Genomic DNA, 27746 nt, shown 5'->3' on the forward strand with positions numbered 1-27746 from the left:
ATTCAGGACAAACACTACTTTAGACACCAATCAGTTTAGGAAAGCAGTAGTTAGATAAATTTGACTCCGGGGTCAGTCAAGCCGTTGGCTCCCAATTGATAACGGTCTTCAGTTCAAATATAACGATATTTTAACCGCCTCCGCAGATCTGGGTTCAAATGATAACGAAGTAATTAGTAAAGTTAATATTTTTAAGTCATTTGGAAGTTTTTTTTAGCATGTTATGATAAGCAAATATTATTATCTAACTTACTGACGGAAAATCATTGGGTCACCTGTATTTTTAGTTAAGTAATTTAGGTATAATTTAGTATCAAATCTTATAAAGCTCTTGGCTCCATTATAAATTACTAGCTTTCCGCCCGCGGCTTCGCCCGTGTGGAATTTTGTCTGTCACAGAAAAACCTTATCGCGAGCGTCCCTGTTTCAAAAATCGGGATAAAAACTATCCTATGTCCTTTCCTGGGACTCAAACTATCTCTATGGCAAATTTCATCAAAATCGGTTCAGTGGTTTAGGCGTGAAAGCAAGACAGACAGACAGACAGAGTTACTTACGCATTTATAATATTAAGTATAGATAGTATAGAAGTATAGATAGATAGTTATTTTGTTTTAATTTTATCTACATTGTATGTGGTGGAAACTAAAGTTTATTTTATTATGAGACGAGAAGATATTCTGATTTATTTAATGTTATTTTTGACTTTATTAAAAAAAAGTTTAAAAAGTTATTTTGGGATGTGTGTTCTTTATTAGCCAACTTACTGAGACAGGATAAAATGTTTCTGAAACAAACCCAAATAAATAACAAGAATAAAAACAATCCCAGCAAAAGAATATCTTTTAACAAAGCTTGTTCAACAAGTTTGAATAAACCCACATAACGACGTTACATACTATTATGTATATGTATATGCAATGCTTCCCCGTTAGTCCTTAAAATCAAGTTCTCTCAAGTCTAGAATTTATACTAAACTAAGGTATAGTAGCCTCACTCTATAAAAACACTATTAAATAAAACAAAAATAATGAAATAAATGACAAATCTATACTAGTATTATAAATGCGAAAGTAACTCTGTCTGTCTGTCTCTCTTTAACGCCTAAACCACTGAACCGATTTTGATGAAATTTGGCATAGAGATAGATTGAGTCCCGGGAAAGGACATAGGATAGTTTTTATCCCGGTTTTTGAAACAGGGACGCGCGCGATAAAGTTTTTCTGTGACAGACAAAATTCCACGCGGGCGAAGCCGCGAGCAGAAAGCTAGTATGATGATAAAGGACGGGATGATGGGGAAATCCTTGGGGGAGGCCTTTGTCCAGCAGTGGACATTTATAATAAAACTAGCTATCCGCCCGCGGCTTCGCCCGCGTGGAATTTTGTCTGTCACAGAAATACCTTATCTACTTTGTTTCAAAAACCGGGATAAAAAATATCCTATGTCCTTTCCCGGGACTCAAACTATCTCTATGCCAAATTTCATCAAAATCGGTTCAGGGGATTAGGCGTGAAAGCAAGACAGACAGACAGAGTTACTTTCGCATTTATAATATTAGTATAGATAGATTGCGTCACCGAAGGGCCAAAGAAACCTAGTTTTTATTTATTTAAGAAATTGCCATTTCATATGGAAAACACTCAGTTATTTTTTTTTGCACTTTTTCAGGAACAGCTAATCAAAATTTTTAAATAGCAATTGCTTTACTGCACTCTTTCCCTGACACTATAATCCGAGCCATTTCAAGGCGAGAGTGAATAGGCACTTACAGGGCAGGTATGTACCATCCTAGACATAACATCAGGTGCGAATGCGGTCAAATATCTGCCTCGTTTAGCACAAAAAAATATCCTAAATATAAAAAAAAAGATTAAACCCTTGAAAAGGAGGCTGACAGTATTGACTGAGTTTCTTGCGCTGCTTCTTCACAGCACTGGCCCATTTATTGTCCCGAAGCAGTGGTAGGGTTAATACTGGGACGAGTAAAAGTGCTTTTTAAAAGCATAGTTGCAAAAATAAATGAGTTTTATGAGTTTTTTACGACTTCATAGATAAAGACCTATAAACCTAAGTATTACGGGACTATTCCCACCTCTCGTTCCCACCACTGCAACTCCTGTGTAGCCAGGATCTACAGCTTGACCGCCATAAAAACCCAACTAATGAAGGTCAAGTTGGTCCCGGGGGAAAGTCAAAACTGTCATTGGACCCGCAACGAAATTAATCAGAAGAATATAGATGGAGTTCGAAATTTAAGGTCCTAATAAACCTATGTATTGGACATAGAAAACAAAACATTTTATATAGAATCATACACCTACCACTAGCCCCTCCATTGTGTGCAAACTTAGAACAATTATAGCCCGTGATTGTATCTGGAGCCTGCTTATCGTGACCCGTACTGCGTTGGAATAAGGTTGAGTTTGGCGCGAAATGCGGGAGCTACCTGGCCGCATACCGGTTACCTAAGTAGGGAGGGGACGTGTGGGTGGGAATAGCGCGCGTGAGGAAAATTAGCGCTATAGCGCTGTTAAAGACTTAAATAAAATAATTCATATTTCGTAGAAATATCAATACGTGAAACTGTGATGATTTGGTGCAGTCTTTAAGAACTCATCAACGCCACAAAAGTGTCTGTGTTTTTTATGATAATATGTAACAAAGTTATTATTCTGTGTGGTAAAGTGGTAAGGGTACCTATAATAGAGAAACACGGGTCTCAATGCGACGAAACGTAAGCTGTGAGTGCCAATGTTGTACCTCATATAAAAATGCACAATATAAAACATTGTTTTAAGTTGTGTCTCCCTAAAAGCAAATAAATAAAAAATAAATCATTTGCTGAGAAGCCTCAAGTATAGAAACTTGGTTACGTTCGATATTTTATAAAAAAAAGTTCTACGCATAAGCTAACAAATTAAGTAGAAGACGCGAGAAAAAGCTACTTCAAGATAAACTTCCTAAGAAGCTCCCTAAACAGCTACACGAATAGCGCAATAAATAGCGCAACCACACCGACATCACTCGGCCCTCACTAGTCCGACCCAATGGACTCAGTGCCCATGCCGTCTCGATGCGTAAGAGTCGCTTTGCGGACCGCGCACGCGAATAAAACGTTTATAAAACTAACAATATCCATACAAATACTAACAACTGAGTGTCCATTGTGAGTAAAAACAACATAGTGCAAAGTGACAGTGTCCAAAACAACCCAAACAAAAGACAAAAGTGAATAACCGTTACCGCCAAATGGTAAACAAAAACCACACGAAACATGGAGGACGTGTACACAATTAAAGTCAAAACTAAACCCGATACACGAAATCTTTACCCATCAGAGAGGAGGTATTCTGCGTCTACAGTGTCAGGATTAGCATGGGTGCATATAGCGTTGGCTGCTACTTCGTTTTTATTGGCATGCCTGGCTTTGGCCAACCCTGGCAATGGATTGAATAGCAATAACCAGACCGATGTAAATTATACTTTAGATTCAAATTCGAATGCAACCGAAAGTGAGGATAAAAACAGCAGTAACTATATACTAGTGCTGGCGCCATCCCTGATAACGATATTCGGTTTGGCTGCAGGTCTAGCCAGTATACTAGCATCAGTGAGGTGGTATATCGACCGAAACATAACTTGGTTGTTCGCTATGTCCGTTCTATCAACAGCAGTCTCGTTTTCATCGTTCGTATTGATCGCTGTATGGTTTATAAACACGACAGATGGTGACATATCCGAATTCTACAAAGATAAAGTGCCTTTCAAAGACGTTATAGTTGTGAAGCATACAGCTGTCATTGACAAGAACGACTCTCATTTGGTGGTGGCTTTGAATTCAACGGACGAAGACACATCGCAGCTGTTCACAAAACGTGTTCTGTCTATTAATATTTTGATAGCAGCGTTTTTGGAATTATTATGGTCGATCTTAAGCGTCAAAATTTCATATAAAGGCATGAGGAATAACTACAAAGATGACAGCAACGAGAGAAGAGGTAACTGCATTTCGGTTGTCACAACTATCAAAGGGAATGACCCGAAGAATTTGCCACGAAACGGCAAGCTTCTTCAACCGAAACCAGATTTAATAGAGCACTATCCAAACAAGAAAATCAAAAGGATATTTCTAGCGCAAAGCGAGAACGGGTTCTATTTGAAAAACCAGAACAACAAGACTAAACAAAACACCGAAACTAGCTCAGAGTTCTATAAAGAACGAATGATGAATTTCTTGAACAGATGCGCTTCTTTAGAAGGCATATCCAACCCTGAGAGGACCCCTAGCGTCCAATCAGAAGCTGTACTTAACCCTATCCCAGAAATCGTGAACGTAGAGGTAAATTTGGACCCGGAACCCGAAATCCGGGATAGGATAACCCCATTAAGCTGGGGCGATTCCCCCAACCATACAATTTATAACCAGAATACGTTGAACCTAGACAAGATCTTCGATTTCACGAGGAAAGACGACGAGCAGCGATGTGAAGAAAACAGTAAAATTAAAAACATTAGCGTGCCGTGACGGTGATAATGAATCGCCGATCGGCGTTCGAAAGTGACTTTTTGCTGACAATGAATGAGCGACCTCTGTAATTATGTTAGGGACAATGCAATGTACGGTAAAGTGAGTTATTGTGAATTGGGGGCAATTAATGTAATTTTTTATGCAAATACTCATAAGAGACTATTATGACATTATTCTGGTACCTAATAAAACTTTTTTGGAGCTCAATTGACATAATTAACGAATAATTTCCAAGAACTTCCATAATAAAACACCTCATTTTGCTCTGAATACCTAGTTTTATATTTTTTTGTTGTTGTTTCTATATCAATACATAGTAAGTTTTGCAAAAAAGTGACGTCATAACTTTTTATTCGCAAAAATCTATGGGGGAATTGCGTTTGATAGCTCGTAAAAAAGTATGCCAATTGATTGGCTACTACTCAGCTAAAATTAATAGGCATGCGAAATTGTATTAATCGTGGCGAATTCTTATGGCTTTTTAACAAATCGAATGTTGTAATAAATACAAAAAATACGCCTTCAGGATTGGTCTAACATAGAGATATCTAGTAGAGATCTTTAGGGACCCAGGGAAAAATGGGATAATTTTTATCCCGATTTTCGGACTACCGCGATATTCTTTCTTGTGACAGCCCGATATTTAATTTTATGTGAAGCTGCGGGCAAAGATAACTTAAAGATACATTATAGAAACATCGTTAGGGACCCGGGGCAAAACGGGATACTTTTTATCCCGGTTTTTGGACGTTCGCGATAAAGTCTTTCTGAGACAGACCTACGCGGTTCAATTCAATTTCAAGCGGGTGAAGCCACGCACAAACGTTAGTCTTCAATAAAATTCACATTTGTGAGTTTGCAATAAAAAGTTATTTTTACGCAAAACAGTTTCTACGTTTCTTTTACTGCGATGCAGTTAAAACCCGACGTTTGATCATTTTTAATTGGTTCTAATGAATACAAACAGTTTTAAACGGTTACAAGTTGACACAGACCAAAACAACTGTTTTTACAACCAAACACGTAGTATATCATCGTTATTTCTAATACTTATCAATCTATACTCAATATTATAAATGCGAAAGTAACTCTGTCTGTCTGTGTCGCTTTCACGCATAGATATAGTTTGAGTCCTGGGAAAGGACATAGGATAGTTTTTATCCCGGTTTTTGAAACAGGGACGCGCGCGATAAAGTTTTTTGTGACAGACAAAATTCCACGCGGGCGAAGCCGCGGGTGGAAAGCTAGTACTCAATATTATAAAACTGAAGAGTTTGTTTGTACACGCTAATCTCAGGAACTACTGGTCCGGATTGAAAAATTTTTTGTGTTGGATAGTCCATTTATCAAGGAAGGCTTCACGCTATACAGGGTGGAAACGATAAGTGATCTCATTGAATTATGTATGTATTTCTAAACTAATACAAGATATCGAAAAACTGGTTACAGATCCTGAAAGTGCTTCACGAGCTCTTTCAAACGGTATCAATAATAGGTTACAGAATTTAACTGGATCTATCCGAAAATTCAATGTTTCCAACTGTATAACAGCACCCTACAGCAATAGGGGCGGAGCAGTAACGAAAAATGTTGCAGAAACGGGAAATATTATTCAAACTATTTCCACGCGTACGAAGTCGCGGGCACAGCTAATATTATTTCTTAACTACTTATTACCAATATTTAGGTATTATAAAATGGCCACCAATCATGCAACGTGCTATCTTCATAAATAATATTGTGTAAACACTTTAGAAACTACACTGTTTCCTAAATGTGTTATTTTTAATTATTTTACATTGTTATAAATGAACTAGGAAAATAAATATGAGTGATTCGTGTGAAACTTTAAAACACGTTCGAATGTGGTAAAAATAACTATTTACGTAAGAAAATATCTATTTATACTCTCTATACTAATATTAAAAATGCGAAAGTAAAAGTCTGTCTCACTTTCACGCCTAAACCACTGAACCGATTTTGATGAAATTTGAATACAGATAGTTTGAGTCCGGGAAAGGACATAGGATAGTTATTATCCCGGTTTTTGAAACAGGGACGCGCGCGATAAAGGTTTTCTGTGACAGACAAAATTACACGCGGGCGAAGCCGCGGGCGGAAAGCTAGTAAAAATATATTATACACTGCTTTGCAATATTATGTCATCTCAAATTAGTTTTTTCATTGTACAAAACTCTCTATTATCATTATCTCTGTGAATAAATAATCTTTGAATCTTTGAAAAAACATTAAAAAATGTACTTGTTGTGATTTATTCGCAACCTTTACCAGGTCACTGCTATCTGGTACACTTTCTAAAGTGCGAAATAGCATTAATATTGCACTTGCAATAAATTTTAAGATAGCAAACATTGCAAGACTCCAATAAAGGTAAAAACTACAAATATTGAGAATTCAACGCTCAATTTGCGCATGTATGAAGGCAGATTAACTACATACATTAATACAATGTAAATATGAAGAGTAGGGTTTGGGTAAACAAATAATATTTAGTTACACAAAGTCGTTATCTACATCATCAGCATCACGGCTTCACCCGCGTGAAATTTAGTTGATCGTCATAAATTATAGCCAATACAGGGTGGAATTTTGTAATGCCTCCTGAAGGGAAAGTATTCTTCATACTGTACATAGAAAACTTTACTCAAAGAAACCATTCTTTTATTTTTGAAAATAAATAGAACTGCATTCAAAGATTTCCAAAAATTTACTCGCTACACCTGAGAATCGAACCAACTCAAATCTGTTAAAAATTACACCCTGTATTTTTATTGCATCAATCGTTAAGAGTTAAGTATAAGGATGAAATCTCTCTAAGAAACTTGATAAATCAAATGAAAGGAAAACCATGAAATCTTAAATTATTGTAATTATTTACAGATTATTGTATGGTATAGTGGTAAATTTTCGAAAAAATGTCGAAAATCTTTGAATGCAGTTCTCTTTCTTTAAAAATAAAGGAATGTTTTCTTTGAGTAAAATTTTCTACCTACAGTATAAAGGGTAGGTACTTTCCCTCCAGGTGACATTACAAAATTCCACACTGTATTATGTTATTCATCAAAATCCGTTCAGTAGTTTTTGCGTGAAAGAGTAACAAACATCATCCATACAAACTTTCGCATTAATAATTTTAGCAGGATAGCAGTAATGGACAAGTGGAAGAACCCACGAAAAGATTTTTAGCGAATGGGAGCTCTGGGGGCTGACTAGTGAGCGCGTTTAAAACATGTATGAAAAATTTAGTTTTTGAACGTTTCCCGCTAGGGGCGCTGTACAATCCGTCATATATTTAATGTCATTTTTGACGCGCTCATAAACTCACACTAGGCCCTCTGTTCGTGAATACATTGTGCGTTTTCTGTCGAATCCAACGAAGGTCAGCCAGCGTAGACAGTTAATGGTCGACTCAATCAACCGACTGTTCCAACAGCACAACATTGTTTTGCTATCGGAATTGGCTGCACGTGTCCCGCAAATAAATATGATTTGATTTGTGGGATAAAACTGGGATAAACTGCTTGTATATTGTTCATTGGAATTAGTTTCAAATCTAGGATTCGATTCATCATCATCATCTCAGCCATAGGACGTCCACTGCTGAACATAGGCCTCCCCCAATGCTAACATGGAAAGGATTCGATTAGTGGGATAAAAAATATCCTGCGTTTTTTATATTGGGATAAGAATTAATTTTATTTTCAACAACACAAACATTGTTCTGCTATCGGAATTGGTTGCAGGTGTCTTGCAAATAAATGTGATTTGATTTGTGGGATAAAAAAAAATATCCTGTCATTTAAGTTTTTATACTGGGATATAAGAAGTAAGTATGTATTTTATTTTCAACAACACACGCATTATTCTGCCTGTTATGGGATAAAAGTTATCCTGCCTTTTCTAGATTTTATACTGGGATAAGATAGGTATTTTTGGGAACATTTGGATTGGAGTCAATTGTAACAAGTGAAAGATTTTCAGATTAAAGTTTTTAACTCTTTCAAATAAATAAAGGATTAACAAGTAGTGGTATTAAACAAATGTTTCCAGTACAAATAAATTTCTATATTTCTGCAACAAATAAAACATAGAACGTCACAAAAACCAATCAATTGCCAAGGGAAATTTTATTCAACAATTACTTCTAATTAACTCGAACATGCATTTTAATTGCGTAATACATTAATAATAAATAGTTTTTATAGTGCATATGATATTGCTATATTATTTATTAAAGATAATGAGAGAAAGTTCAGAGATTCCGGGTTTGAATCTCATTTCCCAGGCAAGACAGACTACTTTATAACTAGCTTTTGCCCGCGGCTTCACCCGCGTGAAATTTAGTTCGTCATAAATTATAGCCTACTAGCTTTCCGCCCGCGGCTTCGCACACCTGGAATTTCGTTTGTTAAATTGTCCTGAATTTTCAGGATGTCGGTCCACCTTGTGGAAAGAGCTGCTTAGTTATTACCAAATAAGTACCGTAACGAAATACCTTGACTTCCCGGCTAAAGAGAAATTAACGTGGCATAATAGTTACAGTGATTTATCAAATGATATGCTTTTATTATTAAAATATTCGATAGCTCACCGTTGATCAGTCGTTTAATTTTCGTCAATATTTTAGTCGGGCAGTTGATCAGTATGGGCATGTATGGGAGTGTGCACACTACGCCGATTCGATTTGGCCGATTCTTCATACAATTTAAAATCGGGCACAACTATCGGCCAACTAAAAATCAACGGTGTGAGCCTACTCTAAAGTGTGATTTTACATCAAATGCGCTCGCTAGTGAGCGCGACAAAAAATGACATTAAATGTATGGCGGATTGTACAGCGCCCCTAGCGGACACTTTCAAGAACTAAAATCTTCATATATTTTTTAAACGGTTTTTTAGGCTTTTAGGCGAGTTCATAAATTTTCTGTGAGATTTCTCTTTTGTTAGACCAATCCTATTAAATACTAAAAACAAATAACCTCTCTTTCTTTCATTATACCTACTGTTAGAGCGAGAGGATCAATTTACAAAATATTTAATTTCTTTTATCAAATAAATAAAATTTATTTAGTTAACTAATGCAATGCATAGGTTACGTTTTTAACACGAGTATAATTCTCAGTAAATAAATATTAACTTAATACTCAAAAAATCTTAAATCAGTTATACAAAGAATGTTAAAATAAAATTCCTCTACGTGATTTTTTTATTTCATGTAGTTTTAAATAAACTGTGTCAACTCGAGTTAAGACACTCTTGACTGTTAATGAAATGTATTTATTTCACTATTCAGTCAAAATACTTATTTAGTAAGTAGGTACTCAATAAGGCAAAGTACTCGTAACATAATTTTAAGTAAATCCAGCGCAAAATTTTCTTTTATGTCTGTATTCATTGGAAATTAATTACAACCCAATCGAGTGAACTACGCACCTGGCAGCCGTGACGTCACATCGCCGCTCTAGTGATCGTTTCATCCACTCGGCCTTGCCCCAGCAATGTTTGGTCCCGGTCGCGCGGGGTGCGGGGAGTGTGGTCCGAGCAAGCCGTAAGGCATTACTGTAGTGTGCGTGTGCACTCATGGAGCATTCAGCGTGTACTGATAACACTCATACATTAGCGGAAGAATGGTGGTGCGCGTCTTCTTGTCGCATTCAGCTAGTACTTCGAAAATTATACATTCTAGGCATAGCGTTGTAACTTGTAAATACGTTATACAAAAAATATATAAATCTGTCCATTTCCCTCACTGTGCCAAAACTAACGCCCGTATTCACAAACGATGCTTGCTTAAGTGAAGCAGCAAATCGAACGCACAGCGTGGAATAGAGCTTTGTGATTGGTTTGGTATGTCACCCTGTGCGTCCACGCGCACTGTGATACATGATAGTAATATTTGTGAATACGGTGGTAACTCTTTTTCACATTACTTGTATTTATAATTAAATATAATACTTAATTTAAATAATTTGAAAGTACTTTGTGATGATAAACGATTATTTCTTTAGACTGATATTGAATATTTATGTTCATATAATAAATTGCTTACGATTTCATACAAGTTTGTTTCTTTTCATACAATTTCACCGAGATATCCACAAACTGTAAAATAAACAGTGCGTTAACTCAAAAATATCATTTTTTGGGTAAGATAAAGAAAGTATGATTAAAGTTCTAGCATCATTAATTTCTCTCGTTATTTGCATTTATTTATTTTTAGTGCGAGCATTAAAAGTGTCATTAAAGTTTCTTCGAACATTATTTTTCTGTCGCTATTTATTTATTTATTCTGTCATTTTAACGGCCTTAAGGATTTGCCACACTGGTTGCGGCCTGCGGTCAAGTCAAAGTAAACGCAGCCCGCATCGTGTATGATTACTTCGAAATGATGTTCGAACTTTAATCACCCTTTTAGAGAGAGATCAATAAAGTAATAAATTTTGAGTTGATACCCTTTTCGCTTAAGTAAACATTCATCTTCATTATTATTATTTTGGAGTTGTCACCGTATTCATCTAAGTCTCATATTTTACCAGTAAAACAAAAGTATAATTTTATTCGAAATATTTATTCAATCATTCAAAAAGTGTAAAAAAAATGTACAATGTAAAGGTATACAAAATTACTGTACTTTTGCGTATAATAATAAAATATAATTATTAATATTATTATAATAGATTTTTTTATATTTTGTTCCTAGTTATTGAGCATGGTGTTGTACATTATTTATGTAGTATTTATAGTTTTTCTTATATTAAGTTAGGTGTACGTCACAAGTAGAAAAATTTAAAAAACTGACCCATCTCTAAAACTAGACTTATTAAAATTAATCAATAAATGCATTAATATTTAACTTCAAAATTATCATTATAAGGAACACAACGTAACAATAACTGTTAGGAAAAAAGAAACTAAAGTATAACGTAACGACGGTCTTCAAATTGGTGGGTAAAAATTACGTTCAACGATTTTTTTTTCAATATAAAAGTCTGGTCTCCGAGCACGTAGAATTTCGTCCAATGACCCCAAGCTACCTATCCTTATCGCCTGCGCGTAATTATATTGCTGTCGCGACTGTGCGACGGGCGGCAACAGTGAGTGAGCGAGTATCATTGGACGAAATTCTACGTGCTCGGCGACCGGATTAGTATGTTTTTATTATTTTGGTATAAAAAAGTAAGTAATAATACATATTCTATGCAAATAAATGGTATTTGAATTTAACTATAACCCCTCGTGGTAGGGACTATTCCCACCTCTCGTTCCCACCGCTGCAACTCCTGTGTAGCCAGGATCTACAGCTTGACCGCCAACAACCCAACCAGTGAAGGTCAAGTTTATCCCGGGGGAAAGTTACTGTCATTGGACCCGCAACGAAATTAATCAGAAGAACATAGGAGTTCGCAGTACTAATAGTCTGTCTGTAGACTTCGGGGAGTCATACATATAACATCGGCCTACAAATATGTATATGTATATTATACAGGGTGTCCCAAAAAGTAGTGTCAAGCCGAAGCCCAGATAGAGCATCACTAGGGCTATCCAAATCACCTCCATGTATGTTCCGCGATGTTTGATAGTTTTCGAGTTATGATTGTTTTAAATTTCTGTGCTTAGGCACTTTTTTGGTCACTGTGGCGCGAATAGTCAAGTTACATGCCTGATTTTTATATCATTATTAGATGAATACTAGGCCTAGCTGATTCAGAAGTATTTAAATCCATAACACGAATGTAAGCTAAAATCCTCTATGTTGTAAAAAAAAATCATAACTCGAAAACTGTCAAAAGTCACGGTGATTTGGGTAGCCCTAGTGATGCTCTACCTCTGGGCTTCGGCTTCACACTGCTTTTTGGGACACCCTGTATAAAAATATGTAAAATAGCACCTCTTAACAACCATATAAGATGCCATAGAGTTTAGCTAGATGTACTTTTTAGTCGTACGAAAACTTAAACGTTTTTTATTTTCCACTTAACTTACTTATTCTTATTTGAGATTTTATAAACGGCAAACGTTTTATACCTAACTTAATATTTGACGGTTTTAAAACTACTTATAACTGTAGTTAAATCTAATAACAACACAACAATGAAAACCACATCAAAATCGGTTCAGCCGAACGCTAAAAACATACAGGTCAAACTGTCATATTTTTTGTTTGTATTTGACAAGTCGGTTAAATAAACGTTTTCGATCTTATTTCGAAGACACAAAGTTCAAAACCCATCGAAAATATTATTTCTTAGTTGTATGATCTACAGACAACAGTACGAACTAAATATAACTAAACTACTTAGAAATACATTTGGAAGTAATAACAACTACTTAACTAACTAGTCTACGTGCTACGTCACTACATTAACTATACCTTGGTATCTCTTATTTTATTTTAAAAAATCCTCAATTCTTATAATCTTAATTTATCAAGGCGAGAGAAAAAGCATGATAAATATTTAACATCAGGTGCCGCTGTACTAAATGTATGGAAGCTGGAAACGTTGAATTTTCGGATAGATCCAGTTTATTCTGTAACTTATTATTGATATCGTTGGATAGAGCTCGTAAAGCACTTTCAGGATCAGTAACCAGTTTTACGATATCTTGTATAGTTTAGAAATAATCGAGTGAGATCACTTATCGTTTCCACCCTGTATACATACTGTGTCAAAATTCAACAATAAGCTGGCGCAGGGTGGACTGAACATGACTACTTGAAGAAAAATAAGAATACAATATTTAAATAGAACTTTTTCTTATTTTTCCAAAAGTTTAACTAGTAAGTTTTCCTAAATATTAGGAAAAGTAAGAAAAAAAAATTGAGATAGGGTAAACTGCCAGTCATTGGACACTTAAGAAAGTTATTGGACAGTTACTTACTGAATTAAAAATAGCATTTTTATTTCAACAATTGAGAGATTCCGAATGATGGAGATATAAAAGGGCGTTTTTTTGAAGGAATATTCATTGTAAGAAAATTTAAGGGTTGTTTTGTCCAATGACTGGCAGCGTCCAATGACTGTCGGTTTACTCTAGATTTTTTTTGTAATTTTTCCTAAGCATTTCTTGTTTTGAACGAAAATGCTTATAAGAGATACCAAGGGCGTATAAACTAAGCAACAGTTACGTCAGAGGTTCTTCAGTGAAGTAAGGATGCTCCAGGCAATCCAGCGCCGTCAGCCGCTTCGACGCGTCGAATACTAGCATTTTCTGGAAATAATAATAAAACAATCAATAAATATCCTTGTAGAGCCCGGTCTGCGAGCACATAGAATTTTGTCCAATGACCCCAAGCTACCCATCCTTATCGCTCGCGCGTAATTATATTGCTGTCGCGACTGTGCGACGGGCGCCCGCAGTGAGTGTGCGAGCGCGACAGCAACATAATTACGCGCGAGCGATAAGGATGGGTAGCTTGGGGTCATTGGACAAAATTCTACGTGCTCGGAGACCAGACTATAGGTGTGTTGTCGACACGACAAGAAGAATAAAAAATATCCTCCTTGATGGTTGTTTACTATGGGCCTCATAACAATGCTCAAGGTCACTCAAAGGGCGATGGAGCGGGCTATGCTCGGAGTTTCCCTGCGTAATCGAATCAGAAATGAGGAGATCCACAGGAGAACCAAAGTGACCGACATAGCTTGTAGAATTGCTACAATAAAATGGCAGTGGGCGGGGCACATAGCTCGTAGAGCTGATGGCCGTTGGGGCAGAAAAGTTCTCGAGTGGCGACCACGGGCTAGAAGACGTAGCTTGGGCAGGCCCTCCAATAGGTGGACCGACGATCTGGTGAAGGTCGCGAGAAGAACCCGGAAGACAACATATCAATAAATTTATATCCTTGGACATTTTATACAGCGCCATCTACTTGCAAACTTAGCAAAGCTTAAAGTCGTTGCGGACTCCAATACAATTAGCTATCCCCGGCACTACACAAGCTCAACTCCTGTGTAGCCAGGATCTACAGCTTGACCGCCAATAACCCAACCAGTGAAGGTCAAGTTTGTCCCGAGGGATAGTTAAACTGGCATTGGACCTGCAACGAGATTAAACAGAAGAACATAGGAGGAGTTCGAATTAGCTTACCCTAATCAGATCCAAGGCGTTAGGATGTGCATTAGGCAGCACGTCAGCCAGGTCCTTAGGAGGGTAGTCAGGAAAACTGTCAGGCAATACTGACGCGTTCTCAGGCCACTCTTCTCTACTCGGGCGGCCGATCAGTCTGTGGGAGAAGGATTAAATAAATTAGAATAATTTCAATTTCAAATAGCTCTGGTAGAGCCCAAAAGATCAGGAGGCATGTAAAGTGACTCTTAAGGGCTACCTTTTTTTATCTTTGACGTTCATAAATGTTAAAAAACTGGTCACAATTGAATTGGCATAATTCATTCTAGAATATAGTCAAAAAGATGGCAGAAGTGGTCTCGCCTCCTAGAATGGGGTCAAAAGTAGTCTGGTCTCCTAGAATGGGGTCAGAAGCGTGTCAGAAGTGGTCTCGCCTCCTATACTGGGGTCAGAAGGGTGAAAGAAGTGGTCTCGCCTCTTAGAATGGGGACAGAAGCGTGGTAGAAGTGGTCTCGCCTCCTATAATAGGGTCAGAAGCGTGTAGGAAGTGGTCTCGCCTCCTATAATGGGGTCAGAAGTGGTCTCGCCTCCTAGAATGGGGTCAGAAGTAGTCTGGTCTCCTAGAATGGGGTCAGAAGCGTGTAGGAAGTGGTCTCGCCTCCTAGAATGGGGTCAGAAGTGGTCTGGTCTCCTAGAATGGGGTCAGAAGCGTGTAGGAAGTGGTCTCGCCTCCTAGAATTGGGGCAGAAGTGGTCTTGCCTCTTAGGATGGGGTCAAAAGCGTGTCAGAAGTGGTCTCGCCTCCTAGAATGGGGATAGAAGCGTGCCAGAAGTGGTCTCGCCTCCTAGAATGGGGATAGAAGCGCGTCAGAAGTGGTCTCGCCTCCTAGACTGGGGTCAGAAGGGTGTCAGAAGAGGTCTCGCCTTCTAGAATGGGGTCAGAAGCGTGCCAGAAGTGGTCTCGCCTCTTAGGATGGGGTCAGAAGCGTGCCAGAAGTGGTCTCGCCTCTTAGGATGGGGTCAGAAGCGTGCCAGAAGTGGTCTCGCCTACTATAATGGAGTCAGAAGCGTGCCAGAAGTGGTCTCGCCTCTTAGGATGGGGTCAGAAGCGTGCCAGAAGTGGTCTCGCTTCCTAGAATGGGGTTAGAAGCGTGACAGAAGTGTTCTCACCTTCTAGAATGGAGTCAGAAGCGTGCCAGAAGTGGTCTCGCCTACTAGAATGGGGTCAGAAGCGTGTCAGAAGTGGTCTCGCCTCCTATACTGGGGTCAGAAGGGTGACAGAAGTGGTCTCGCCTCTTAGAATGGGGACAGAAGCGTGGTAGAAGTGGTCTCGCCTCCTATAATGGGGTCAGAAGCGTGTAGGAAGTGGTCTCGCCTCCTAGAATGGGGTCAGAAGTGGTCTCGCCTTCTAGAATGGGGTCAGAAGTGGTCTGGTCTCCTAGAATGGGGTCAGAAGCGTGTAGGAAGTGGTCTCGCCGGCTAGAATGGGGTCAGAAGTAGTCTGGTCTCCTAGAATGGGGTCAGAAGCGTGTAGTAAGTGGTCTCGCCTCCTAGAATGGGGTCAGAAGTGGTCTGGTCTTCTAGAATGGAGGTCAGAAGCGTGTAGGAAGTGGTCTCGCCTCTTAGAATGGGGTCAGAAGTGGTTACGCCTCCTAGAATGGGGTCAGAAGTGGTCTCGTCTCCTAGAATGGGGTCAGAAGCGTGTCAGAAGTGGTCTCGCCTTCTAGAATGGGGTCAGAAGCGAGGCAGAAGTGGTCTCACCTGAAGATGCAGTGCAGCTGGTCAGAGTCAGAAGCACCAGCCGTAATGGGAGATCGCGTGTGTAACTCTGCCAAAACGCAGCCGCAAGACCACACGTCGACTGCTGTGTTGTAGGCAGCGCCGAGGAGCACTTCTGGTGGGCGGTACCAGAGGGTTACTACCTGGAATGGTTGATGAAACTGTTAAGACTTTAATAGGCATTTTCCAATGTTTGTGGACCTTAAGACAAGGGGATTAAGTTTAAAATATGATGGGAACTATGTTCCCACTGCCGTATAAAGGATTAAACAAAAGAAGGAAAAAAATGAGACCGGGGAGGGTCTTTTCGTCATAACATTCTGCCCCCTATTAGATCTAACTGCCCCAGACAAGAAACCTTTCTCCCTAGGATGAGACCCCCCCCCTCTTTAATAAGACAGCACCTCCCCTAGATGAGCCAATAATATAACGATACAATGTGAGACTACCCGCGTTTGAACAAGGACTGAGGGAGGGCTACTGGGTCCCTTACCTTAAGTGTCTAAAAGCGGGAGTCCCTGCCTGAAGATCAGACTGCCCTCCCTCTCCCCCAAGGGGGCAGATTACCCAGGGTCTCTTAAGTGTCTAAGAGCGGGGGTCACTGAAAATTAGGGAATCCCTACAGACAACACAGCCCCCCTTTGGATAAGACAGCCCCCTTTAGATGAGACAACCCCCCCTTGGAGAGACAGCCCCCCTTGAATGAGACAGCCCTCCTTTGGATGAGACAGTCCCCTTTAGATGAGACAGCCCCCCTTTAGATGAGACAACACCCCCTTGGATGAGACAGCCCCCCCCCCCCCCCCCCTCTGAATGGACTGAAGTGCCCTTACTTAGATGAGACTGTACCTAATCCTTGGATTTGACAGCTCCCTTGGATCTGCTAAATTACCTACGCTGTCCTGCTGCTAGTCTACTTTAGTACTGACCACGCTGGTGAGCTTCATGTCGGCGTCGTAGGTCTTGGCCAGCCCGAAGTCAGCCAGCTTGACGCGCCCGCCGCCCGCCACGAGCAAGTTATGTGGCTTCAGGTCGCGGTGCACTATGCGGGGGGGTGGAGGACGCGGTGCCGGATACAGTGTGAGACTACCCGCGTGTGAATAGGAACTGTTAGCGGCCCCACCTTACCTAAGTGTCTAAGAGCGGGGAAGGTGAAACTGCCCCACCCAACCCTTACGTTAATAAGTGTCTAAGAGCGGGGAGGATGAAACTGCCCCCCCTTACCTAAGTGTCTAAAGCGGGGAGGATGAAACTGCCCCCCTTACCTAAGTGTCTAAGGGCGGGGAAGATGAAACTGCCCCACCCCTCCTTACCTTAATAAGTGTCTAAGAGCGGGGAGGATGAAACTGCCCCCCTTACCTAAGTGTCTAAGGGCGGGGAGGATGAAACTGCCCCACCCAACCCTCACGTTAATAAGTGTCTAAGAGCGGGAAGGATGAAACTGCCCCCCCCCCCCCCGTCCCTTACCTAAGTGTCTAAGAGCTTGCTAAGGATAAGACAGCCCCCCCCCCTTGAATGAGACAGCACCCTTCCCCCCTTGGATGAAACACCCCCTTTTGGATGAGACAGCCTCTCTTTAGATGAGACAGTTTCCTTTTGGATGAGACAGCCCTCTTTTGGATAAGACAGCCCCCCCTGGTTAAGACAGCCCCCTCCCTGGATGAGATAAGACAGCCCCTAAAGACAAGAGCCCCCCTTTGGATGAGAGCTCTCCTCCCTGGATAATACAGCCCCCTCCTACATTAGAATGCCTCGATTGGGACGCCTATGGTCACACGCTTCTGCTATAGACACAGTGGGCTGACGTTGTTCCCTCTAGTGGCTAAGGGTTGCGTTGTTCTCCTGCAGTAGACAGTAGACCTGACGATGATGGTGCTCGGTACTGACCACGCTGGTGAGCTTCATGTCGGCGTCGTAGGTCTTGGCCAGCCCGAAGTCGGCCAGCTTGACGCGCCCGCCGCCCGCCACGAGCAAGTTATGTGGCTTCAGGGCGCGGTGCACTATGCGGGGGAGTGGAGGAGGCGGTGCCGGGTAGTGTGAGACTACCCGCGTGTTAATGGGGACCGAGGGATGGCTGCTGAAGCCCCTTTTCTCAAGTGTCTAAAAGCGGACGTCGCTGCCTGTGGATCAAACTGCCCCCCACCCCCATGGTTTGAGAATCCCCTCCCCATGGGGTTTAATGCTCACCTAGAGTCACTTAAGTGTGTCTAAGAGCGGGAGTTCCTGTCTTTGGAACGGCCTCCCCCCCCCCCCCCTTAGTCACTTAAGTGTCTTAAAAGCGGAGGGGTCCCCAAAAATGGGGGAACCATACAGAAAAGACACCTCTCTACCTAGGATGAGACAGCCCCCCTTTGGATAAAACAGCCCCCTTCCCCCTTGGATGAGACACCCCCTTTGGATGAGACAGCCCCCTTTACTTAAGTGTCTAAGAGCGGGGAGGATGAAACTGCCCCCCTTACCTAAGTGTCTAAGAGCGGGGAGGATGAAACTGCCCCCCTTACCTAAGTGTCTAAGAGCGGGGAGGATGAAACTGCCCCCCTTACCTAAGTGTCTAAGAGCGGGGAGGATGAAACTGCCCCCCTTACCTAAGTGTCTAAGAGCGGGGAGGATGAAACTGCCCCCCTTACCTAAGTGTCTAAGAGCGGGGAGGATGAAACTGCCCCCCTTACCTAAGTGTCTAAGAGCGGGGAGGATGAAACTGCCCCCCCCCCCCCCAAATTAGTGACACTGCCCCCTAATCTTAAGTGTCTAAGAACGAGAGTTCTTAAAATGGATTAAATTGCCCCCCCTTCCTTAACAGACAGCCCCCCCACCCCCTCAATGAGACAGCCCTCCAAGATTTCCCCCTCCTCTGGACTTGTCAGAACCCCTGGATGAGACTGCCCTGATGATGATGCTGCTTATAGTGACTTAGCAAGGGTTACGTCTTCACCAAAATGTATTATTCTAGGGTTACGTCCGCTTCTGCACTCAATGACCTGATGATGACGTGCCCTCTACTAGTGACTAAGTACTCACAACGCTGGTGAGCTTCATGTCGGCGTCGTAGGTCTTGGCCAGCCCGAAGACGGCCAGCTTGACGCGCCCGCCGCCCGCCACGAGCAAGTTATGTGGCTTCAGGGCGCGGTGCACTATGCGGGGGAGTGGAGGACGCGGTGCCGGATACAGTGTGAGACTACCCGCGTGTGAGTGGGGACCGAGGGATGGCTGCTGAAGCCCCTTTTCTCAAGTGTCTAAAAGCGGACGTCGCTGCTTCTGGATCAGACTACCCTCCCTCTCCTCCATGGAGGCAGATTACTCAGGGTCTCTTAAGTGTCTAAAAGCAGGGGTTACTAAAACGAGGAAACCCCTACAGCCACCCCTTTGAAAAAGACAGCAACCTTTAGATGAGACAGCCCCCCTTGGATGAGACTGTCCCCCCTAGATGAGACAGCCTCCCTTGAGTGAGACAGCCCTCTTTAGATGAGACAGCCCTCCTTTGGATTTGACAGTCCCCCTGAGAAGAGACAGGTGCCCTTTTAGATGAGACAGCCCCCCATTGTATAAGACAGCACCCCATAGGATGAGAATGCCCCCCCTTGGATGAGATAAGACAGCTCCTAAAGACAAGAGCCCCCCATGGATGAGACAGCCCTCCACCTCGGATAATACAGCCTCATTCTTCTTAGTGTGTTAATGCCCCCCCTCAATCCATGGCTCATACTAGGTACTTGATGATGACGTGGCCTCTACTTGTGACGAAGGGTACTGACCACGCTGGTGAGCTTCATGTCGGCGTCGTAGGTTTTGGCCAGCCCGAAGTCGGCCAGCTTGACGCGCCCGCCGCCCGCCACGAGCAAGTTATGTGGCTTCAGGGCGCGGTGCACTATGCGGGGGAGTGGAGGACGCGGTGCCGGATACAATGTGAGACTACCCGCGTTTGAATGGGGATCGAGGGATGGCTGCTGAAGCCCCTTTTCTCAAGTGTCTAAAAGCGGACGTCGCTGCCTGTGGATCAAACTGCCCCCCACCCCCATGGTTTGAGAATCCCCTCCCCATGGGGTTTAATGCTCACCTAGGGTCACTTAAGTGTGTCTAAGAGCGGGAGTTCCTGTCTTTGGAACGGCCTCCCCCCCCTTAGTCACTTAAGTGTCTTAAAAGCGGAGGGGTCCCCAAAAATGGGGGAACCATACAGAAAAGACACCTCTCTACCTAGGATGAGACAGCCCCCCTTATTTAAAAGTTATTTAAGTGTCTAAGAGCGAGGAAGATGAAACTGCCCCCCCCCCCCCCCCCCCCCCCCCCCCCCCCCCACCTTAATAAGTGTCTAAAAGCGGGGAGGATGAAACTGCCCCCCTTACTTAAGTGTCTAAGAGCAGGGAGGATGAAACTGCCCTCCCCCCTCCAAATTAGTGACACTGCCCCCCTTATCTTAAGTGTCTAAGAGCGGAGAGTTCTTAAAATGGATCAAATTGCCCCCCCCCCCCCTTCCTTAACAGACAGCCTCCCTAGATGAGATGGCCCCCCTTTGGATGAGACAGTCCCCCTTGAAATAATAATGCCCCACCTTGGGTGAGGCTGCCCTGATGATACCTCTGGTTCTGCACTAAATGACCTGATGACGTGCCCTCTACTAGTGACTAAGGGTACTCACGACGCTGGTGACGTTTGCGTTTGTTCTTCAGTGCCTCTTTTGGATTAGTCTAAAGTCGCTTCTAAAGTCTCTTATATTGCCTCTACTAGTGACTGAGTACTGACCACGCTGGTGAGCTTCATGTCGGCGTCGTAGGTCTTGGCCAGCCCGAAGTCGGCCAGCTTGACGCGCCCGCCGCCCGCCACGAGCAAGTTATGTGGCTTCAGGGCGCGGTGCACTATGCGGGGGAGTGGGGGACGCGGTGCCTGGTACAGTGTGAGACTACCCGCGTGTGAATGGGGACTAAGGGCAGGCTGCTACACTCCCTTTCCTCAAGTGTCTAAAAGCGGACGTCGCTGCTTCTGGATCAGACTACCCTCCCTCTCCTCCATGGAGGCAGATTACTCAGGGTCTCTTAAGTGTCTAAAAGCAGGGGTTACTAAAACGAGGAAACCCCTACAGCCACCCCTTTGGAAAAGACAGCAACCTTTAGATGAGACAGCCCCCCCTTGGATGAGACTGTCCCCCCTAGATGAGACAGCCTCCCTTGAATGAGACAGCCCTCTTTAGATGAGACAGCCCCCCATTGTATAAGACAGCACCTCATAGGATGAGAATGCCCCCCCTTGGATGAGATAAGACAGCTCCTAAAGACAAGAGCCCCCCATGGATGAGACAGCCCTCCACCTCGGATAATACAGCCTCATTCTTCTTAGTGTGTTAATTCCCCTCTCAATCCATGGCTCATACTAGGTACTTGATGATGACGTGGCCTCTACTAGTGACTGAGTACTGACCACGCTGGTGAGTTTCATGTCGGCGTCGTAGGTCTTGGCCAGCCCGAAGTCAGCAAGCTTGACGCGCCCGCCGCCCGCCACGAGCAAGTTATGTGGCTTCAGGTCGCGGTGCACTATGCGGGGGAGTGGAGGACGCGGTGCCGGATACAGTGTGAGACTACCCGCGTGTGAATAGGAACTGTTAGCGGCCCCACCTTACCTTAAGTGTCTAAAAGCGGGGAGGATGAAATTGCCCCCCTTACTTAAGTGTTTAAAAGCGGAGAGCATGAAACTGCCCCCCTCTAACCTTAATTGTCTAAAAGCAGGGAGGATGAAACTGAGTGTCTAAGTGCGGGGAGGATGAAACTGAGTGTCTAAGAGCGGGGAGGATGAAACCGCCCCCCCCCCCCCAATTAGTGACACTGCCCCCCCCTATCTTAAGTGTCTAAGAGCGGAGAGTTCTTAAAATGGATTAAATTGCCCCCCCTTCCTTAACAGACAGCCCTCCCCTTGGATGAGACAGCCCCCCCTATAGATGAGACAGCTCCTTTGGATGAGAGTCCCCCTTTGGATAAGACAGCCCCCCTTGGATGAGACTGACCCCCTTTAGATGAGACAGCCCCCCTATAGATGAGACAGCCCCCCTTTGATTGAGACAGCCCCCCCCTTTTGGATAAGACAGCCCGCTTTCGGATGAGACAGCACCCCCTTGGATGAGACAGCCCCCACCCCCCTCTGAATGGACTGAAGTGCCCTTACTTAGATGAGACTGTACCTAATCCTTGGATTTGACAGCTCCCTTGGATCTGACTGCCTAAATTACCAACGCTGTCGTTTTTAGTGACTTGATAAGATTCGCATCATGTGCTTCAACGAAGACCAAACTACTACTAGTCTAGTTTAGTACTCACAACGCTGGTGAGCTTCATGTCGGCGTCGTAGGTCTTGGCCAGTCCAAAGTCGGCCAGCTTGACGCGCCCGCCGCCCGCCACGAGCAAGTTATGTGGCTTCAGGTCGCGGTGCACTATGCGGTGGGAATGCAGGAAGTCTATGCCTGACAGAATATCGTAGGACATGCTCTGCGGAAAACACAAAGACAAATATTACTTCATCATCATCATTTCAGCCATAGGACATCCACTGCTGAACATAGGCCTCCCCCAATGACTTCCACATCGCACGGTTGGTAGCGGTCCATTTTCCGGTACGCGGCCTCCACTCCAGAACCTTGCTGCCCCATCGGCCGTCAGTTCTGCGTACTATGTGCCCTGCCCATTGCCACTTCAGCTTGCTAATCTGTCGGGCTATGTCTGCGACTTTAGTTCGTTTACGGATCTTCTCATTTCTAATTTGATCTCGTAAAGAAACACCGAGCATAGCCCTTTCCATAGCACTTACTACTTACTTTCCATAGCAATATTACTTTAGGCCAGTGTTTTTCAACCTGGTCGCGAAGCCTATAAAGGGTCGCGAGAGGTCGTAAAAATTACCTCGTATTCGGTCCCTAAAACATCTTTTTGACATTATAAGATGCATTAAAAAAAGCGAATGGTCGGGGGGTCGCAAAATATTTCTTCATACTAGGGGGGTTGTCATGATAAAGGTTGAAAAACACTGCTTGACTATACTAGTTTTTGCTTGCTTGAGTCATAGAAGGGCGTCACGTCTCCATCTTTTAAAAACCAGGATAAAACTACCCTACATTCAAACTAAAATCTTTTATACCAAAAGATATGGCAAAAAAAATCGCTAGAAACTGCTGAAAATAACCGGTGTTTTTAATAATGGACTTATGACGAATTTGTACTGCAAAACTAAAACTAAAAACTTAGTGTGCTTTCTTTACGGCAGACCCTTGTTTATCTAAAATAATAGGTATTGTTCCCTACTTTTATCTCTGTGAATATGGCAAAGAATGCAAAGTAACATCCTGTAGTTAGACGTCTACTTGCAATTCAATTAAAACAAGTAATTTAGGAAAAACAATTCGGATAATATATCTGTTCAACTATAGATCAGCATTGTGAGAGCTGGTGCCTATTGTACATTTTATGAAAATCTGTATTACAAGTACACTGGTCATCACAAAAATCGGCCCACACTTTTACAGGAAAACTCGTTTCTACTGACACAATCATGGTGCCCCAACAATATTGGTGTTATTTGAAAGCCCAATAAATATCCTTAAAGAAAAACACATTTAATTTCCTAATAAACGATTAACATATACAATAAATGTGACTTGAAAAACTTTAAAAAAGACCTCACTTTGGGCTCACCTCTATGATCAATTAGACCAATTTTTATGGTTATAAAACCAAATAATGATCTCACGTGTCCTTTTTAACAGATGGATAGCGTTTAATCCCAACTAAACAGTTTTATAGCCATAAAAGTTGGCTCAAGCGTAACTAACTATTTTTTGAAGAAGTGACTCTGGATTCTTCTACAGACACATTTTTGGGGTAAAAACCTTTCCTTTAATGAAATGAAATTTAGAACTAGGCTTTCAAATGGTACCAATGTTGGTGGGAAGTGGGGATGCATACGTTTGATAAGTGCTTGTCGCGGGAGGTGCGATTTATTTGATGCCGAGTGTAGTAAAATCTTTTGTGTTGTTACCACTCACTCTGATTCTGTTCTCCGGTAACGGCCCTGGGGCTCTCTTCAAGTACGAGTCAAGGTCCTGCTCGACATGTTCGAACACCAGGAAGAGAACCAGCTGATGGTCCCGCTCCATGGACTGTCCTCCGTGGCAGACGTCTAGAAGTCTGGAATTGGAAATTAAAGAGATTATTCCAGGGTTGCGTGATTTAAATCACGATCTATATTGCATGATTTTTTTAATAAAAATCACTGATTTAAATCAATGACCGAAAATGGAAGTAATGAAAGGCTGGGATTTGTGATGTTCGAAAACAATGTTAATATTAGGTATTAATCTATGAAATTGTCGTCTTGATGGAGAATCTGAAAAATTCAATTTTTCCATAATTGTATGGCAACACCGCCAAAAAAAAAAATAATATAATAACCACATAATTTTTTTTTGGCGGTGTTGCCAGCTCCTTCACATCAATTCTACGTAAATAAAAACGTTTACCGTAAGAAAAACTAAAGAAATGATCGCAAAACCTAATAAAAATCAAAAAAATCAAATTAATCAAAAAAACATGTTTTTTTTTCCACCCTGGGTTATTCTGTGTTCTTGGACTTGTTGATAGAAGAGTGGACGTCCTTCTTGACTGTACTTATCGATCTATGACAACGTTCGTTCATTTCAGCCGAAAGATGTCCACTGCTGGATAACCTCCCCCAAGGATTTCCACAAAGACCGGTCCTGCGCCGCTCGCATCCAGGCATCACCAGATCGATCGTCGATCCATTCAGGACCAATAATAAAATAGCATCTATAGTCTGGTCCGTGAGCACGTAGAATTTTGTCCAATGACCCCTAGCTACCCATCCTTATCGCTCGCGCGTAATTATATTGCTGTCGCGACTGTGCGACTGGCACCCGCAGTGAGTGTGCGAGCGCGATAGCAACATAATTACGCGCGAGCGATAAGGATGGGTAGCTAGGGGTCATTCTACGTGCTGGCTTTACCTATTATTATATCTCTAGTGCAATGGTACCCAAAGTTGTCTGGGCTACGACTCATCTAATACAAGTTCCCATACTCGGGACTCACCTATAGGAAATTTGGCCCGCTGCCCAGCGGTTGAATCGGTAGAGTAGTTTGTTGTTCTAAAGGCAGGGCCCACTCAATGTTCACCCTTTTAGGAAGCCCTGCTCCAGTGCATAACTGAGTCAGTGCCTGAGGTATCATGGGAGTAACACAGGAGGGCATACAAGTCTGTCTGAAGCACATCTGAAGTCTAACTGACGTTTGACATCACTAAAACACCTTCCTGTGCTCTCCTCAGGCATCGACCTATAGCAGTTAGCTTGAGACCTTTCATTTACTTTTCTGCTGTTTGTTACTGTATTTCATGAAGATAAACCAATATTGTTTTATTAACATTGTTATGGCAGAGCCTGTTACATTCATCATCATCATTTCAGCCACAGGACTTCTTCTGAACATATGCCTCCCCCAAAGCTTTGGATGCAGGGTCGTTTCCAACCGCACGAATGGAAATCATCATTGGGGGAGGCCTATGTTAGATATTGAATAAATGTTTAAAACAACGTGGATTCTAGTTCTTACCTCACAATATTTGGATGTCTATAAGCCTCCAGCTGTCTCAATAAAGCGATTTCTCTCAATGTGGACAGCGGTATCCCATCCTCCGTAAGCGCTACTTTTACTTTCTTCATTGCGACTATTTGACCTCCGTTATGGAGGTCCCGAGCTTTGTATACTGTGCCGTAGGCTCCTGTAAATCCAATTCAATAATTTATTTGAGGAACTAGTAGACTAAGGGTAGGTTGCACCATCTTACTTTAACTGTGTCTGTAAAACTCCATACTAAAAACACCGGTTATCGTAATAGTTACCGTTAAAGTTAGGTAGTGCAACTCAGCCTAAGAACTAGTGAACGCCAGACCTACGTCATTTTATATAAGCTGAAAGTTTGTCAGCGTATGCTCCCAATATAGGATAGAATGTTGGTGAATCATGAAGTTTGGGTCATTGTGGCTTTGGCAGCTATCATAAAAAAACTGTCTGGCAAGGAGTTGGAACTGTCAAAACTGTCTGGCTGATGAGGAAATTACTTCTAATTAAACCAGCAATTAAAACAGAACTTGGAAAATATTCAAACCATAAGTAGAACATAGCTAACAAACTATGTGAGAAAGTTAATAATTATGAGTAATGATACTTTAGATTCATGTGCCTTTGCTATGATAGAGACATGGTTTACAGTCTGTTGTGAAATTGAAGGCTTAAGACAAACAAAGGTACTGGCAGATACTAAAACATAGTTATTGTGTACTAAACTATCTTTTATATTATGGTATAAAATCATCAAAAACTGCACTCCATCTTCATGACATCTTTTGAAATTTTGCGCGAAAGCCGAACCGGCACATGTTTTATCTAGGTTAGTTAAAGTTATAATTAAATCATAAATTAATGACAATTACCTGTGCCAATTACGTTCAGCTCTTCATATTTCTTCGCTGTTTGCAACAAAGCACTCACATCCCCCAAAGAAGCCATGGTAGGGGCTTTAGAACTACCACTCATCCCAGACATTTTAACGACTAAAATGCCTAGTTTCTTTCTAAATTAACTTCAATTCGCACAAAAGAACACGAAAATGGACGAACACTTGATAAACTTTACATTGTTGTTAACTGAATCGTGAAAACCGGACGCCAAAAAGTTTTATTTTGATGTATTTTAACGCAACAAGTTTTACTAACAAGGACACCACAATATAGGCCGACTGAACAAGCGCAGGCGCAGGGGAACGAGGTATGTATGTAAAAACTTATGACTTTAATATTTGAATGAAATAATGAATATAGCTAGCAGTAAACTAAAGTTCTAATAGAGCTTCCTAATTCATTTAAACGATCAATTTTCACTTCCAAACTTCCTTTCTTCAAAAGTTACAAATCAATCAAACAAAAACACCTGTCGATAACCCGACTAAATTAAGAAGTTAATGATATTTTGTTATAATAATGCCATCTGCTGGGGAGTAGTGAAACTACGTGTATCATAATAATTCTAGGGGCTTTAGGTGTTTTTGTTAGGTGGTTAATAAATTCGGCAATAGGTGGCAGTAAAATATAAATTGTATATGTTTAAAATAATTATTTCACTATTTTACTACACAATATTATATTTCTGTTTTTAAGTTATTACTCTTTTTTTACATTATTTTGTCGTTAAATCAAAAAATTCAGCAATTTCTTTTTTTTTACAAGCTTTAATAAAATTAAATGTATGATATCTACGTACGCGAATGTTTAAAAAAAAGAAAAGCAAGCATGCCAAAAAAAA

General features: G+C 41.8%; 1 protein-coding gene across 1 annotated transcript; it reads right to left on the reverse strand.

Moving 5' to 3' along the window:
* Positions 1-13567: 13567 nt before the first annotated feature.
* LOC135084965 (cyclin-dependent kinase 4) lies at positions 13568-27211 on the reverse strand. Its single transcript, XM_063979723.1, has 7 exons — positions 26879-27211; positions 25998-26166; positions 24416-24557; positions 22698-22865; positions 16381-16541; positions 14642-14777; positions 13568-13762 (listed from the first exon to the last, which is right to left on the reverse strand). The coding sequence occupies exons 1-7, from the start codon at positions 26988-26990 to the stop codon at positions 13676-13678; spliced, it is 975 nt and encodes a 324-aa protein (XP_063835793.1). The 5' UTR covers positions 26991-27211; the 3' UTR covers positions 13568-13675.
* Positions 27212-27746: the final 535 nt, after the last annotated feature.

Source organism: Ostrinia nubilalis, chromosome 27, assembly GCF_963855985.1.
Source record: "Ostrinia nubilalis chromosome 27, ilOstNubi1.1, whole genome shotgun sequence".
Taxonomy (NCBI): Eukaryota; Metazoa; Arthropoda; class Insecta; order Lepidoptera; family Crambidae; genus Ostrinia; species Ostrinia nubilalis.

What these genes read in the sequence shown, in the direction of transcription:
- LOC135084965 (XM_063979723.1), bottom strand. Translation starts at nt 26,990, where the DNA reads ATGTCTGGGATGAGTGGTAGTTCTAAAGCCCCTACCATGGCTTCTTTG. An exon ending in ACATGAAGCTCACCAGCGTT is followed by an intron (nt 16,542 to 22,697) that starts GTGAGTACTAAA and finishes CAACCATTCCAG; the next exon opens with GTAGTAACCCTCTGGTACCG. An exon ending in CAGCTGCACTGCATCTTCAG is followed by an intron (nt 14,778 to 16,380) that starts GTGAGACCACTT and finishes CTTCTCCCACAG; the next exon opens with ACTGATCGGCCGCCCGAGTA.